Source organism: Pseudoliparis swirei, chromosome 24 (assembly GCF_029220125.1).
Source record: "Pseudoliparis swirei isolate HS2019 ecotype Mariana Trench chromosome 24, NWPU_hadal_v1, whole genome shotgun sequence".
NCBI classification, from domain to species: Eukaryota; Metazoa; Chordata; class Actinopteri; order Perciformes; family Liparidae; genus Pseudoliparis; species Pseudoliparis swirei.
Genome location: NC_079411.1, coordinates 6215117 through 6233626, shown reverse-complemented (window position 1 = coordinate 6233626; position 18510 = coordinate 6215117). Strand labels below are relative to the sequence as shown.

General features: G+C 39.2%; 1 protein-coding gene across 1 annotated transcript; it reads right to left on the bottom strand.

The window, feature by feature from the left end:
• Window positions 1–1338: 1338 nt before the first annotated feature.
• frg1 (FSHD region gene 1) lies at window positions 1339–12195 on the bottom strand. The gene is made up of 9 exons (XM_056409000.1): window positions 12089–12195; window positions 10809–10876; window positions 10487–10609; window positions 7756–7813; window positions 7268–7382; window positions 6285–6389; window positions 6024–6115; window positions 1919–2029; window positions 1339–1518 (listed from the first exon to the last, which is right to left on the bottom strand). Exons 1-9 carry the CDS (start codon window positions 12145–12147, stop codon window positions 1482–1484), a joined length of 768 nt encoding a protein of 255 aa, XP_056264975.1. The 5' UTR covers window positions 12148–12195; the 3' UTR covers window positions 1339–1481.
• Between the last annotated feature and the right edge of the window lie 6315 nt (window positions 12196–18510).

The following is an 18510-nucleotide window of genomic DNA, read 5'->3' as shown; positions in this document are numbered from 1 at the left end:
AAAGCAAGAACCTCCGACAAAATAATAAGGAAGTGATTAAAAACCCCTCTAAAGAGATCACTAATGGTTGTTCCCATGCGGAAGTGAAAATAAATAACATGACCAACAGCTCAAAAAGTGTGATACATTTGTGTAATTACAAAATCAGATTTGTGCCTTAGTGTCCCCTTTTTATTTTTATTTCATGATTTTTTTCAGTCTGCTATTTACTCTCTGCAGTTGCCCCCTGGTATGTTAGTTGAGATGTATTTAAATGTATTTGGACGTTTCTTATTTAAAAAAATAATCATTAGAAAATAGACCAATTGCAATGGTATGAGGGAAACATAATAATATAATCTAGAAAGAAAGAAAGGAGATGAGAAATTGAACTAATAGATAATTGTGTGGTTATATAAAGAAGCAGACATGGAAATAAGTAAAGTCCCACAACACTGTACTTCAGACAGCTCTATAATAAATGTACTTAGTTACTTTCCAACACTGGTTTGTACGTTGTTCATCGGAGTATATATAGTTTTTATTGTCTAAGTCGATGGGAGTAATGGACACAATATGCTTTATTTCCGCAAATGGTTCCCGTCTGGAAGTAAGTTTGCACTTTTTAATGCCTACTCATTAGTCATAATGTATGTCATATTCATTGAAAGCCCTCTGAGGCTAATTTGTAATGCTGGACTATACAAAATAAAATGAATTAAATGATACAGCACAATTCTAGGATTCATAGCTAATTATTTCTGCGAACCCCCTGACCGAGTGCCTCAGAAACTACTTTGAGAATTACTGGTTTAGATCCTTTAATAATATCCCCATTAAGCGTCTCAGATGGTTTGATTAACAAATATTGAAACCTAAAAAAAATGAACGGTTTCATGTCTAGATAACACCATATTCTGCAAAGTCTGAGAAAGAATAAAGCATTTTACAATCCCCCCCCCCCCTCCCATCTTTCATACACAATTAATCATCCCTCAACCCCTTTGGAGGGAGCGTGACCACCAGGTCAGACAAACCCAGCAAAGAGTATATTAAGTATACGCCGTTAACTATCTAATAAAGTAATATGTGATGAATCAATCACAGGAGCATCCGTCTACAGACCGAGTACTTTAACTTAGGATGATAATAATTATGTCCGTTTACTTTTTATATGTATATTTGATCATATATCAATGCTTTTACTCAGATAAGCTTAGTGTAACTCTTGCATAAGACACAGCAAAGTAAATGTATGGTTCATTATTTACACAACATAGGACAATGTGTCAGTTAACTTCTATAAATGTCACCATTTAGATCCATTCAGCTGCCTAAAAATACATAGAGACCAAAACACTGATTTGACCGTGTCATTTTATTCAAAGATATTAAAAACAAAACAACAAAAAAGCAGGGTACATTAAATGTCCGATCAAATGGCCAAATCTTGATCAAAGATATTTACAAAAGACATCGCAGTGACCGACAAAGTTGAGTCTTCACTTGCAGTACCGGTCTGCTTTCATTTTGCTTCTCCTGCAATGAAAAAAACAACAATATTTCACTCAGTGCAAAATCATGTCAGCGGAATCAATCTATATTATGTAATTAATAACATAATATAGATTGATTCTTTATTTTTATTTTTAGAGAAATACATTTTATTGTTCAAATAACAATTTGTTTTTAAAGATACTTGCCTGCAGGCTGGTCCTATTGTTACACTTTTATGCAACATTTGTCTGGGTCTACACAAACCCACTGCGTGTGTACTTTGATTACAATTTTTAACAAATTTAATGCAGCGAGTACAATTTTACAAGAATACAACATTTATAAACGAAGTAACAATTAAGGAAGAGTGATGAGATAAAAGAAGTAAATTAGGTGTTTGAGAATAAATATGGAGCGAGCTCATTTTGCGCTGTTATATTACCTGTCAAGCAAAGTTTCATGAAACTTCCCGTCTGTTCTGGCCCTCTTCAGCGTGGAGGAGTCTCCCTCATTAACAAGAAGCCGCCGATCTTGAAAACTCTGAAACTTCTTCCTGTAATTCACGGAGCAAACATCATCAGACGATATTACAAAAAAGATGTGCGGAGGCGAATGCCACAGCACCCTGACGCACACGTAAAGAACAACTTTCATCCATTTCACATTTCATCCTGTGAGGAGAACTGGCACCGAGGATCCAAGAAGCCAACTCTCTGAGAAGAATTCTAAACAATGAGACCAAGAACTAAAGCAGAATATCTCGTAGCATCTAAAGAGCAACAAGCTGAATGTCTGCGCTAACAAGCTGCCACAGACCAACAATGTGCTATTATTTAAATATGCAGCTGAGGCAGTGACAGTGAAACAACCTTCTGATCATCAAACCTGTGGCTTGAATCTTTAGAGCTCTACGTGAATGAGACGGAAAACATGAAACGCTTTTTGCAAATTATTATTTTTTCCCCCCGAATTTTTTCTTTTGGTGAGATGCCTCTAATAAAATATCCCACTCGTTACATTTTAAGCATTTAGTTCTCGAGTGGTTGCTAACGTGGCTAAATGAGCCGACTAAGTGGCAAATAGTAGTGGTAAACATAAGTCTGCCTTTTGAAGCGGCCAACTTTAGCTTTTCACTTCGGATATCGCATTCACGCTTCAAAAAAATGCATTTATTTAGATTATTTTCGCTGAACAAACATGCAGGTATCATGAACTAAATTGGCCAAGGGCACCAGTGGGATGCCAACTTAAAATACGGTCTCCCTGCAGAACTCTGCGCATCTAAATACGCTCCGCCAGCAATGAGGCAAGGTGCATTGTGGGTTTTTTATCCAAATGTGCATGGCATCTTAAAATAATGAAATATAAAATAAATAGCTATTCTAAAGTAGGCAATCTTAACAATATGCGCAATCAGCTACCAAACAACTGCGATAAACAGCCCGGCATCCAGTCAGAAGCGTGTTTGATATTTAGTCTCTCTGCTCGGCGTGTGTTTTATGATTCCCCAGCTGCACTCCATCCTGAAAGGCGTTTTAGACGCTCAACACTACATCAAGACACAGACTCAAGGGCAGCCATTATCAACATGTCAACATGATGATTCCATTTCCCCGGCATTCATCTTAAAACAAATAATAGAGCTGGAACAGCAGCCAATGCATGGCAAGCAACAAAAAAGAAAAGAAGCGGTTTCAGACATATTGCCTTGAACTTAATAAGCTGCCGACGGGCCCCGTGTATCAAACACTTGCAGCGGCGGAAGCTGATACGCGGTGTCGCTCGCTTTCTCTTCCCACTCTCGCCGCAGACCATCAATTGCATCTTTAAAAAGGCGGCGGCGGCCTGATGAGGCAGTAGGTCAAAGGCCACGCCGCACATCCAAGAGATTTAGTCGTCAAACTCTTGTCGGCGCCGACCGACACACTGTGGAGATAATGGGAAGGAAATCACCCGAAATTCCCCTCCATCAAAACATCGTGCTTGAGCACTCGTTTCGAGGGGAGGCTGAGAGGTAAACTACTTAAACGACGTGACAACAGTTTAAAGACAAAATACCACTTAAAAACCCCCCAAAAAAAGTCACTTTCTGGGGCCACTTCCAAGAAGAGCGAGAGATACGGTTCAAACTGAAGATACATTCGCTCTTTATCTTTTTCAAGCTATTAATTAAAAGTAATGTTGCATATGCACCGACAGCATTCCAAACGAACATGGAAATGGCGGGTAGGATTTTTGAAAAGCATTTTAATCAACCAATTATTAGCAACAGACCAAAACTAGTCATTTATAACTTTATTTAATTCTTTGTATTGTGTGTGATTGTTAGGGATGGGCATCGAGAACCGGTTCTGTTTTAGAACCGGTTCCCAGTGAACCGATTGTTTGGGATCGTTAGCCAAATTCTTTAACGGTTCTGCTAACGGTCCTCTGTGGCGTATGCGCCGAACTTTTTAGTTTCTTCAGACTGCAGCAAACATGGCAACGAGGCAGAAGCGCTCTAAAGTTTGGCTCTATTTCACACGACAAAATGACAACTACGCCACTTGTAACGTGTGTCAAAATCTATTTCGTCGAAGGAGGAACTACAACTAATATGAATAAGCATTTGAACACAGCGTGGAATTAAATGACAGGAATGTCATGTGTTCGATGCAGCAGCTCAGCTAACGCCGGCGCTTCATCTCTTTCTGTCCAAGGTAAACTCCTCCAAAGTGATCACAACCACTCACTGTGTGAAGCCATTTGCCTTTATTGTGTGGATCAAGTTATCTTCTGTCCCTTCGTTTGAAGCACACATTTGAGCTCCGCATTGGTCCCATGATCACTTCACGCTTGGATTGAAAGTTTTGAGAAATGTTTGATCGTAACGGTATTAATTATTGAGGGCGTGTGTTATCAGACAACGTTCGCGTTATCGTGTGAACCCATTATTAAACTGAGCATATTGATTTTTAATCCATTATTAAATTCAGCATATAGCTACTCTAGCTTAGCTACAGAATCTTCCATCGTCACCCTACATTGAGGCAGAGGTCGTGTTCGCCTCCCCTCTTAATGTGGCTTTATGTCAGCTCAGCATATTCAGCGATTTTGTTAGTGCCATTTGTTTCATTGTGTAAACCAGCTTTCACTCTATAAATAATCTCCATTGCCATCCAATTTAGCTGATGACGTTCAGAGTCAGACCGGTTCAGAGGCTGGTCGTCTGTCTGGGTCACAGGCTACAGCACGTCTTGTACACCTCCTCATATCTTTGTGTTCAGGCATCCTCCACCCCATCTGAGAGAGTGTTCTCCACGGCTGGAGACACAATAAGTCCTGAGAGATCGCGGATCCTCCCGGAGAAAGCAGACATGCTTATTTTTCTGCACAAGAATTGTTGATGATCCATACAATTGATGGTGCACACTTGGTATTTGCCACTGCTAGTTTCATTTTTGGCAGCTCAGTTCATATACCCTTTAAAAAAAAGGAAGGAGCACTGTAATTTCTAGGAACATGTTTAAATTAAACAGAATACATTTTATTTAAGTTATGTAAGTTTTATTTTAAGTTCAAGAGTAATATCGTATAAATGTTTTTGCTTATTTAAAAAAAGTAAATGTGTATGTATACATACTGTGTGTGCAGCATTATATAAAAGAAAATTAATGTGAATAAACCCGTTTGTGCTCTTTTTTTCACCCCTTGCCCAAAAGAATCGATAAGAGAATCGATAAGGAATCGAATCGATAAGCAGGAATCGATAAGGTATCGGAATCGTTAAAATCTTATCAATTCTCATCTCTAGTGATTGTTAATATTGTTTTGTTTATCTGTATTTATTCAACACTGTCCGTGATAGCACGACTCTATGCGGTGTAGTTTCTCATTGTAGGAAAATGCTCTGGTGGCGTTTTAATGCAGATGACAATAAAACTGGTGTTGGCACTCTGCCAGAGAGGTTATTACACTCGGGTCATGTGTGAGGCCGGATGGTCATATTTTCGAGCCGTTATTTTGCTTGTGACCACCGTAAAAATTCAGCCACAACAGACTGCATCGATTCTTTTTCAGAGGTTTTTTTTAGAGGTCTAAAAGCAAAAGTTGAGAGAAAAGTTTGAGGAAATAAACGCATTTGTGAAGCAGAAATAAGTAAAAAATAAACCATGTTTATGGTGCCATCCAGTTAATCAATCCACAACCCCCAGATCTGTCTTTTCCCCAGCTCGATGTGTTGTGTTCATAGAATTTTTTTAAATAAATATAGTATTTATTGTAGGTTTGTGAAGAGGGCTTTCTATCTTTCTGGCCTCTCTGTGTTTAACCTGCATGTAAACAAATGTAAAACGGCAGCCGCCTCCTTCCACGCTGCCCTAATTTGAAAGCAAATGGGTGAAGGAACTTCTGACTGGCTCGTAAATTTCACTTTAAATGCAGCACGAAAGGCGCAACTGAGCCGGGCAGAGAACGGTCGACAGTAAATGAGAACGTTATATGCAGAGAGACGCTCGTTTGTTATTGATCGGGACGCTTGTGGACACACACAAGTGGAAGTTACGTACACATAGTTGACCTCGCAAGACTTCACGTTGCCCCTGTCTTCTTCTACGATGTCATCTTTACGCTTGACCTCTTGTTCCGCACTCGATCTGATCTGCGGAAATAAAAATGAAAATATCAATACCGTGCCCCCCCCCCTCGAAGTGAGGTCACAAACATTTCCCCCTTCCATCTCAACAGTCAGGACCCCACAGAGATGGCATGCTGAAAGCGAAAGGATTAGCGAAAGGACCTTGTGGGAGAGCCACAGTCATACACCTCACCTTCAGCATCTCGTCATCCCCTGCCGTCTTGCTCTTGGCCACGATGTCCCCGTTGTCACTGTAGCAGATGAAACAACTATTTGCCGCCATGAGAGCCATTTTGCCCTGAGGCAGAACAGGGAGAAAACAGAGAGGAGGAGGAGGAGGCCGTTGATTAGACCGATTTGCAGCAGGATTGGTTTGTGGAGACCGACATGAAAGGTTGCCTGATATTCGCCGTGAAAGAGTCTCAAGGTCGTGCCGGGCGGGTTTGTTTATCGGTTTAACAAAGCATCGAGGCGAGCAGTGCGCTGCAGTGATAAGGTAGGTGCATTGTGCATAACGAATGACTTGTTTTTACAGCTACGACAGCTAAGTGCTCTCTCTCTCATGGAGCTTCACTCTAATCAGCCAGGCGGAGAGACATGAAAGACAGAGGACAGCACATTGCCACGACTGCCAAGAATGGGTGTTTATTTTAAATACTAATTGGTGTTCATATGGGCATCATATATAAAAAATATAATAAAAACACTTGCAATATTTATTCGAGGATAACATTTATTTCTTGCACAATTCGTGCCTACAGGTGAAACCAACTCATATTTTCATCATCGATCAATTTGCAAGTTATTTTCTCAATGCTCGTCTGTAATTTTAAAAACCAAAGTTAACATCATAAAATGTATTTTTGTTTTATTCGACCAAGAGTCCAAACCCCCAATTATCTAGTTTATTATCGTATATTACCGACAAATACATTAAGTAATCACAATAGAAGCTGGACCCAGTGAAATGTTGACATTTGTTTGAAAAAATGTCATTACTTTTCTGTTAATCAACTCATCTCATGATAAATTCATCGTTTCAGCCCGACTTGTATTGAAGACAAGGCGGCCACACACTGTGCCCCAATGACTCTTTCCAAGTTGAGAGAATACATCAACGTCTCTATCGATGTACTTTTGGACCCCTAGAGACATGCCATAGAACCAAAGACTCACGTTCTCGAAGACCGTTTCCCATTGTTCTCTGGCGCCGATGGCATCAGAGCGGCCGACTACCAGGCCATCGGAGTTGATACCCAGGTACTTGCCGTATCCAGACTTCAAGGCTATCCTGAAACGGCAAAAATTACCACATTTCATTCTACGGCGACAGACTGATTTGGGCCTTTTTGATCCCCCTAAAAGACCGAACAGGCGAATCTGATGTTTATTTAGGAAAACAATTATTATTTTCCCCACCGCGCGGCAAAGTATTTTGTCTTCATGACAGGCACGGCTTAATGATATTAGTTAAGAATTAATCTCAGAGGAACTAAAGAAATGGCTCCATAAAAGAGGCCCCACCTCCACACGGACAGGATGAATTACTCTTTTACATTTAGCCACCATAAAAACAGCATCTCTGCAGAAGCCGGGTACTAAATCTGTCGGCGAAGGATTATCTGTGGATTCAAATTCCATCAGCAGTTTGTCTGTTTAATCACCTCGTGTCTGAGAGCTTGACGGCAATAAACTGCTCCGGGGGGTCGGGTCCTTCGTCATCTGAAAGAAATAAAAAATACATTGACCCTTTAAAGATTTTACGGTTCTTAATATTGCTAATTAAATGTCCCAAAAGTTTGATTTTTTTGATTTCTTAATCATGGGGCTTCTTTCGACCTGTAGAAAAACAGCAGGTCGCCACCCGAGGTCACGAATTCTGATGTCTGACCTGTAACTACATTTCGGGCACCGATCTTTAGATTAGATAGACAAAGCAATAATTTAGTGTTCAATGAATCACTGCGTCACAATTATGTTCCATTATTAAAATGTGCATAATTATTTTTTCATGGCAGGTAAACTTGAGACCTGCGTCATGTTTAAGTAATGCGTTCCTGGTAATTATTAATGCAAACCCTCTGGCTACACAGCGCTGTGTTCATCTGGATCCATTTCAACAGCACCGAGACGTTGGCAATAAAACACGAAAGGGAACTGTTGTGTTGCATTTAAACTCTTTATTCTACACTGAGGTGTTTAAGGTTCCCCGTGATTCAATTAAGAGACCTGCTTGTGATTAGGTCACTTCCTGACCGTTGCAATAAAGCAAAGTTACGCACAGTCTCTAGTGCTTCATATACGAGGGAGAGCAGAGGCCTGCGAGACAATACCGAGGAACACATTTATAAAGTAGAGGTTAGATGTGACACAAGCTGCTTCTTCAAAAGGCTTATTACCTTCGCATTGAAAATGCGGAAGGTTATGTTTTGATCGCAGTGTATTTATTTATTTGTATGCGTGTTCCTCGCATAACAAACAGTTTTAAACCGAATCGCATGAAATTTGGTGGGATGATTGGTTATTATCCGGGGACCATTTGATTAGATTTTGGGATCGATCGGGTCAAAGGTCAAGGTCATGAAAAGGGTCAACCTCTTCTTGAATCGCATGCAATTTGGTGGGATGATTGGTTATTATCCGGGGACCGTTTGATTAGATTTTGGGATCAATGGGGTCAAAGTCATAGAAAGGTCAAAATCTTCTTTTTACCATAGCACGGTCAATTTTTATCCAATTGGCATGCAACTAATGCCAACATGTTCATAATTCAATGCCCAATCTTGTGATATGCGAAGGTATGCGCTCTACCGAGTGCCCGTTCTAGTTATCTTTGGAATATGTCAGACGGTGACCCTCAGAGTTGGCTTAGGGAACATCAGTATGTTTCCTCTGGCCCCCGAGGGTGAACGTGAACACTTTTTCGTCAGTCTTCTAAAACGCTGCATCATCCAGACACTCTGCAGAGAATCCAGGAGAGGCGGGAAATCTCTGATGTCTAGTTCTATACCGCAAGCTCACATCCACTTTCATCTCCTAGAAATGAGCTTATGTGCATGCAGAGGATGAGGAACCACTCAGGGATTTGGGATGTTTCAATCTACCAGCCATCTTCACTGGTTCTCACAAAACGTGGGCTGACTTCATCGTGAGTCGTGTCTCTCTTTCTGAGCAGACTGTTTGGATGAGCTAAGCTCCCTCGGAAGAGCGAACACTGTCCTTACCCTTAACTCAACCCGGTTCAGCCTTATTGAGTCAGGTGTGTGGATTTACTACTTAAATACTTAGGCTACAACGCCTGGAGCCGACAGTAAATGTAACCTCCGCATTGAGTTTTATCTGAGCAAGCAGATGTAGAATTTGCATCTTCATCTCAATTGCAGACAAAATTAAATGCATCCCAGCTTACAATCCACATGAGCTTACATTCCACATGGTGCTATTTTTACATTGTAATCCTGCTTTGCCATACCTCCCAGGTAAAGTCCCACTGCTTTCCTCTACATAGAAAGATGTATCATCCTGGGTAAGGCTGGGAGATGCTGATCTAGTGTAAATGTGTACGTTCTTTGACAGAGCTAATAGCTAACACTTAATGGTGGTTGCAATGGGTTTGATTATTATAAGTATCATGCATTCAAGCTCTATTCTATAAAAATGAGTATTGGGCAAAGGTAAATTATAATGTGATCATTAAATGATCAAAACTATTAATGGATTATCAAAATAGTTGCCGTTAAATTTGATCTTGATCGACAAGTTGAATTGTATGATCAAAACTTGATCATACAATTCAACTTGAAACACAGAAATATTGAATTATTGAGCAACCATAAACTTGAGCAGTTTAGAGCATTATTCCACGTTCCACATTATAATGTTATTAAAAAAAGCATTTAACACGTGTCCTACTCAGGCTCTGAAAATCATCTGTGTTAAGACCAAAAATGCACATTAATATTCAAGAAAGGTTCATGGAATTAAATATATATATATATATATGTATAAAAAATCTTTGGAAAATCTGAATGGGGCAGTGGGACAATTGTTCCCTGTGGACCGCTGTTCAATGAGTCTCTCTTTTGCTTGACTTTTATAAATTGTTGCCATCTAACAGCCAGCAACAGCGGAAAATAACACCCAAACATACCTCAACTAAATGTTTTATCTTGTATAGAAATATTAATACAAAGTCTTCTTTCATGCACATAAATACATGTTTTATAGTTTAAAATAAATTCTAGAGTACGGGTATCTCAAGTATCCCCCATCAATATGTAAATATTCAACTGTGGTTCGAAAAGTGATCAAATTGAGTAAAATCCCTAAGAGCCGTGCAAATGGCCCGACTCTTGAAATGATAACCTCTGAAGTCTTTCCACTGGGTCTTCTTACCTTTGTGCGGCGCACCGAGTGTGAATAGGCCATTATCCACGGCATGGATGTAAGCGTTGTTCTGCATCTCTATGGCAACACTTCCGGAGATGTCCCCAAAGTTGTTGACAGACCACCAACCACCTGGAGAGCAGAAACACCCAGGTAAGTGATGTCACAAGGTGTAACAATCAGTTGCACTGCTGTGTGCTTGTAAGATTGAGCAACCTTAAGGTTGCAGTATCCAATCAGAGTACACTTTGAGTACTTACTTGAGTAAAAACAAGATATCAAAGGTCTTTGCATTGTTTCTACACCTCAAAAATATAGTACATAAACATACCAATAACATCAGCTTTTTCTTCATCCTCTCCTGCCTTTTTCTTCTTATCTTTATGCTTCCTCTTTTTCCTGCGAACAAATATAATAAAATATGTCTCAATTAGTATAGAATGTGTAATTACACAGATAGGCCTGGCAAGCCTACCATAATATTAAACTTGTCGGGCGGGCATATCAATATGTCAAAAGTGAATACATTTTGAAAATGCACAAAGACTCTTAAAAGTCGATAACAAATCTCTGAATCACCGTTACTTTAAAAAAATAATGACGGTTCTAGGACATAAGCTGCAGGACCTTCACAGTGTTCACCCTGGCTGAATTTCGAGAGTAACTTAACACCAGACAGAAGAGCAGTTTTCCACTCTGACCACAGCTTACGGTGATGTCACAGGGTCACAGAGTATACCTGTACATCACCTGGCAAGGTGAGAGGTTCGACCACTGGAGGCCAGCTAAGAGATGTTCAAAGGGAGTGACGTAACTCTTTAAATGCATTGGTGGTTGTATTCTCTCACCCTGACTATGTGTGCTTAAGAAATGGTCAAAGTACTCCCTTATTATCATTTATTTTTTGTGTAATCTAGAGACTGTTTTCTTTCTTTTACTCTCAACAGTTTGTCGGATTTATGCTCCAATACGTCTGCCACGGTCTACTTAAAATCAAAAGTTTGCATGAGCTGAAGTCCAACAGTTAACTAGCTAGTGATACCATATTGATTAGATTTGCAGGACATCTTCTTCGTGTTGATGGTCATTGAAGGTTTAGATTGATACAACGCGAGATCATTTATTTGCCAAGTTTATGTTTGTTTTCTCCAGTCACCGTGATTACAAACTGACTAGTTTGTAGGATGTTGTTTCTGTTGCTCGGGCATTTGTATCCTTTCAGACAGATGATAGGAAGTATGCAAGTATGTTCACCTCAGTTAACGTCACTTAACATGAGGATACCTCACGATTCAGCTGACGCTTAAACTACTTTCGGACAAATGTTTTAACTTAGTGATGTTTGGCGAACCGGAACGTTAACTAGTTAAAGAAAGTGGTAACGTGTTTGCTAACAACAGCCGTTGTCAATACGCTGATAGTTAAACGTGCAAGAACGTCTTATATAAAAAATAACCGGTTTAACTGAAGTTGCACGAAGCTAACACCAACGTTGTGGTTTTAGCTAGCTTTAGCATCGACTACAAAACACCGTAAGCTAGTCGAAAATAACACTAAAGATGATCACCTTAGAAACAAGTGGAACCAGCGTTAAGTGGAATAAACACTTACCCTTTGTTAAGACCTTTCAAAACCAGTTTGGTTGATTTCACGTGGGAATACTCAGCCATTGTTTGACCGAGCTAAGCTAGTGGTTAGCACTGCTACTGTACGTTCAGTACGGCAGCCGTAGAGGGACATTCACAGTCTGAGCCAAGTATCACTCAAAGTCTATGCAACCAAACAATGTTTCCAACACTATATGTGTTATGGATATAAATATTTATATATATATATATATATATGAGATCATTTTTATATGTGTGTATATTTATGAATGTAACGTTATGTGTGTATGTACAGTATATATATAATACATATATATATACACATATGCATACAACCAAACATACATAAACACACACACATATATATATATGAGATCATTTATATATGTGTGTATATTTATGAATGTAACGTTATGTGTGTATGTATATATATAATACATACATATATATACACACATATATGCATACAACCAAACATACATATAAACACATATATATATACATATACATATGTAATACACATGTGTATATGTATATATATATATATGTATATATATATATATATATATATATGTGTGTGTGTGTGTGAGATCAGGATTGAGGATCTGAAGAAGAACCTCTGACCACAAATTCAAAAATAGTCCCAACATTAAACCGGTCAGGAGGGGCTGACTCTATATACTCCCCCATTTAACAGGAACAGCCCAATCAGAAGCCTGTGACAAGAGGTATTAGCCCTTGTGTTGCCTTTGGGTCAATTTGACCCAATTCAATGTTTCACCCTCCTGTCGCCTTCTGGTCAATATGACCCGATTCAATGTTTAACCCTCCTGTTACCTTTATATTTACTAACATATTTTACCCTTGAGGTCAATATGACTCCAGCTATTAAAATCTCCAGAAAATTATTAGAATTAATATTGTTTTCCAAGTTTAAGTGTGAGGTACTTTATGTTTGTTTGTTGACTCCCGAAAGAACACCGACATTAAACATTGAATCGGGTCAAATTGACCCGAAGGCGACAGGAGGGTTAAATATTGAATCGGGTCAAAATGACCCGAAGGCAACACAAGGGTTAAATCATCTGTGGACCCTGTCATGAAGTAAAATAAATTAGACAGTAGCTTGTGATATAAGTTCAGTGAGTGGATTAAACCTCAAGTGGTTAGAACTTAATCAGCCAACAGATAAAAAGTGGCCAGACTGGGGGAAAAAACAGATGACAGCAGCCCAAAACTCAGCCAGACTACCTATAATAACTCCAGCACTAAACACATCTCAACTGATACAGGGGATAAACTGTAATGCCTCAGTGAGTCTCCTGGTGTTGCTGTGCCTGAAGAAAAGTTGGTTCAGAGTACGGACAATTAATCTGGGCAGAAAAGTCTTGTAAGCTTTGAGAAATTTAGCCGGTGGGGTTTTCAGAAGTCATGAATCAACATTTTACCCGGCCCAACTGAATCCCATTTGTGCTCCCTCTGACATTTGTCAAATTCAATGATACTTTGACAGCAACCCCTGTTGTTGATGGGATTAAACAGTCATAACTTGTACTGAGAGAGCCGAGTGGTTAAACCCATAAGTACTTAAAAAGGGCTGACAGAAGACAGTGTCAAGCAAAACGTTAACACAAACGCTATATCACCTAATTCTGCAGGCTGGTATAAAGGTTCACTCTCTAGTACACCACTCCAGTGCCGTTTTAATGAACACTTCACCAATGATCAGCTAGCTCTTAGTACGGGAAACATATCAGTTGTTAGGTTGTGAAAAGTTCATTTTGATGATGTTTATCATTTCTATTTGGTACAGCAGTCATACATGTTTATACTTTACTCTCCAATAAGCTGTGAAGTCTGTAGTTCTACAATATAAAGTTCTAATCCTTAAAATTCCAATGAAATCAAACCCTATTGTTAAATCTATTTAGCAATAGTCATTATGTATTTATAATCTGTAATTACCTCTCCATATTGTACCAGTTTTCATTGTTAATGACTGGGTTAATTTGCCAGTCGCCACAGGAAACTATTCATGCATGTAATCCAGAACTCCTATTTTTAGAATATCAGCCTCACTGTTTGCTGTTCACTCTCCTCATGCCTAACTTCTAATGTCGTATCTGACTTTTGGTTAATCACATTAGAGAATTTAACTTTCAAAACAAAACGGTTGTTCTGAAACGCTCACAGGAAACCTATTTGTTACCGTGTAGCAACTCAAGGACTGTATGCTGTATGAAAACTAAACTTTCCTGTCACCAAAACAAAAGGTCTGAAATCATAATGTTCTCTCTATGGCATTCAGAGCATTGATATTGTAGCAAACATCTATTTACTATTTAATGATACATAGTGGAGTGATGGCTTCCTGAGCGGAGAAATAAGCCATTCTCCCTCTGTGTGCGTTGCAATCCAAGCGTCTCTGTGCTTTGTTTACATTGCGGCACATATGTGATGTCACGGAGCCCCAAAATATTTCTTCCTATTGACTTACATTCTAAATGAGATTTCTGCAATGAAGCAGATGTTCCTATAGACACTTGAATATCCCTTGTTTCAATCATTAGGTCCTAAAAGATAAAAAATGCAATAATAATAGCCACATCCAGAGTATTAAACTTCCTTCCATCATGTGAATGACCTTGAGAAGGAGGCGGGGCTTGGAGGTGGGTTATACCTGCATGTATCGAGCGCTATATTTACACATGTCGCCATGTTGAGAGCTGTTTGGAGACACGAGTCTATAGGCTCTGAATTTAGAATGTAGACTTTTAACTTTGTAATGAAACTTGGCTTACAATTAACAAAAAAAGTGAAGTGTGGTTTACATTTAATGTAATGCATTTTTGGTGCAGACACTGCAGCTATTCTCCAGGCAGTAATGGACCATGTGGCCCAATTTAGGGGTCTAAATGATAAATTATTGATGTCGCCAAAAAGACAATGCACGTGAGAAGCATTAACACCACTTAAATATAACAAATTAGGCCCTTAATATTTCGCTATTCAACATTAAAACACCAACAACTCTGAAACCCGATAAACTAAATTTAACACAAATTGCAAGCAAGAAAGCAGAAATATTCCCCAGCTGTTACCTAAACCTCCTGTCATCTGTATATTCATTGCTTCACTGTCACATCACAATATCAGTGATCATACTGTGCCATGACAAAGAAAGACGAGCTGTAGTGTGACAGAACATCCTCCTCACAACATGTAGGACGATACAATTTATGCAAATAATGCATCAGTGCCACACCTCTCACAGTTTGAACTGTCATTTTGTGAAGGATGAATTAATTCAAGATCACTCCCATGTCCTTTGTGTCTTTCATGTCCCTTTTAAAAGGGCCTTTTGTCTAACAAGTCTGCCCGCTCCATTAGCCGCCTTCCAACTGTGAAAATGCAACATTTTTCATCCTGTATATATAACAGCGCTGACACGGAATGAACTCCTTAACGCTCGGGTGAAATATTCTTCCTGTTTGTCCTCGACTCTGCACCACAGATGATAATTAAATGCAGTTTTATTTTCGGTTTGAGCCAAAGGGTTTGATGTGAGTCGACCATCTGCACCACTTTGATCCAGACTGAAAGATCTTCACAATAAAGGACGGATTGACATGAAAAATATGTCCAGACATTCATGTTCTCCAGACGATAAATGAAAATTAATTTGGTTATCCACTTCTATATGTGTAGTTTTGAGAGATATATCTCCAACACTGTTGCATGGATTTCGATATCATTTATTCAATAATATTCATGTTATTTATTTAAATACAAATATTAAAAGGTCTCCTGAGAATGAATCACAATTAATTTCCAACGGATATCTTCGGGGCCAATACCCATACATGAGAAACAATACTATTTCTGTTTTTTGTTTGCATGAACTTAAACCATAAACAAGTATTTTTGTGAAACATCCTTTGCATTTGTTTCTGAATTGCCATAAAAAGATGTTATCTTTCACCCTCTAATTCAAATGATTTGGTGATTCTTTGACTTATTATTAATCGTGTACATTCGTAATGATCAACATCTGCCTGAAAAGATTTTCTCAGAATGTACTATAGACATTCATGTATAGCAACAGCAACAACTTAGCTGGTCCCCATAGAAACATTTGGAAAAGGTTGCTGTGGAAAGGGACGTCTGGCTTCAGAAAATGAATGGATGACAAATAAATGGACAATATTGCACAACAAGGTCACTTATTTCAACACCCTCCTCACAGCTTCTCTAATGACTTCTCCCTTGTACTTGATTGTTGTGCCTCTCACTTTCTTCCTTCTGTGCCACGTTCAGCTGTTTTTTTCATCCCTCAAAAAAACTTTTACTTCTGTCAACCCTCCACCTCACCCTGCCACCCCCACCCCCTCCTGTCCTACATCTGTCACATATAATCCTCCGGTGGGGATTTAGGTGAAGGAAGGTTAAGTTGCTGACAGTGTGGAGCAGGTGTTTTCATAAGTGGCAGCGTGCTGTTACATTGCACTTTGGCCACACTCTCACTTTGTCAATGTCACCGCTCTTCTTCACGATGCGTTTCCTCGGCTTTCACGGTGTGTGTTTGTACAGACTGACAAGGTGTATGATGTGGAAGACGTCTGAGTGAGAGAGAGAGGAGACAGATGAAGATGGATCATGTGACTCAGTGCCTGGGGTGGGGGGGGGGCGGCTTCGTTAAAAAATGGTGTAATAATGTCATTTCCTGAGAGTGACACCAGGTACAGGTGGAGGATTTAAATCGATGGCTTATTTAGGCCGTTCTTCATTGGTCACATGCTTATTTTAACTAAAATTGATCACAATATTGAGATAACATGTGGAATAAATCACAGCACAAAAAAAATCCATGTAAAAGCTTGATTAATGACGGTTATTACATCTTGTTTATCATATCTTAATGAGTTAAAAAATAGTAATAATACCATTACGTTATCTGCAATGCATGTATTCAAGCTTCACTTTTTCTTTGAAATGACCTGTCACATGGTAATCATGAAACAGAATATTGCATCTCAGGTTGTGATTGAACGCAGTGGAAGGGAAGGCTCTTTGGAGAAGAGAGTGCCTCACATGCATTTATATTCTTGTATTATTAAAGGGATGGCACCAAAAACATTTATCAACAAAAGACACAAGAGTAAGAAGATTAACTCGAGAAGTGCAAGGAGACCTATTTATCCTCGGATGAATAGAGTGCCCGCCTTAACACCTTTCATGATGGACTGGGCTGCGGTATTACTTAACTTCATGGATTTCTGAGTCTGGAAATTGACTAGAGTCTACAATCATTTAGAGGTCTTATGGCAATTTCGCTGCAGGTTATGGAAGAGAGGAGTTTAGTGAAGGGATAAACACCTGTGACATTTCCTTTTAGGACTGTGTTCAAGGTAACAATTCACACACCACCTTTATTATTTTCTCTCTTGCTAGATATTGAATGCCTCCTCGCAGGGAAAATCTCTCCACACTGGATTCTATTTAGTTATTTTAATCCAGAAATACGGCATTTTGGCTTTATTTAAATTGTATACTTCCCGATGTAATTCCTACACACATGGGGTGTACAAACATGCACTGCAGTAGTGTGCTCTCTGTGGGTGAAGCTGTATTTTAAATAGTTTGACTGTAATTCCATCGATGACCTCAAATAAACACATGTTACTCATCAAGGTTGCAGAGGAAATACGAGTTGATGTAGATGGTAGATGGTGAGCAAGAGAGAGAGAGAGAGAGAGAATGTGTAAGTGTGACAGTATTGTCACTTTAAATAACCCTTAAAAGGTGTATTGTTTCGTGTTGATTGCCTTCTTTTGTATCTGCTTCATTGGTTTTGATGTATGCCTTTTTATATTGTATTGTTTTAATGATTTTGTATATGTTTTAATCTACTTCCTCTTTGATCTAAATCGGACCTCTATTTTCAAATGTTAAAAGGAAGCGCACCTTTATTTTATGTTAAAATACAAACTTGACGGTACGGCTAAATGTTATGGACGGATGCGCATTTCATATAAAGTTTTAATAGTTTGAATGGTCCCGTATGAGGCTAATGCTCTTACGGTGGTGACAAGGAGGTATTTAAGAAAGATTTTTGGTTCAATTGTATTCGCCGAAAGAAAGAAAATAAAGAAGTTCACCAGCAGTAAGTCTCACGCTGATTCAAATACGGGGATCCGTACAGTCACTATGGAAACATTGTCACATGACATGAGTGCACTCTCGTTCTGTGCTGTGACGTCGCTCGTGAGTAGTGACGTCACGGAGCAGCGAACCAGAGTCTGTAACTAAGTGACTTCCAGCAGAAGTTACGTCTGTGAATCTCACAGAAACCCCCCTCCACCCAGGGAAGTGGCTGAATTGGAGAAGGGGGTGGGTGGGCTCTGCTGCGAGATCACAAAACGGGTG

Bases quoted from the DNA above. Each gene is read 5' to 3' on its own strand.
- frg1 (XM_056409000.1), bottom strand. From the start codon at position 12,147: ATGGCTGAGTATTCCCACGTGAAATCAACCAAACTGGTTTTGAAAGGT. The intron at 7,814-10,486 runs GTAAGAAGACCC...TATTTCTTTCAG, and splicing joins ACTCGGTGCGCCGCACAAAG to ATGACGAAGGACCCGACCCC. The intron at 1,519-1,918 runs GTAATATAACAG...TTTTCATTGCAG, and splicing joins CATGAAACTTTGCTTGACAG to GAGAAGCAAAATGAAAGCAG.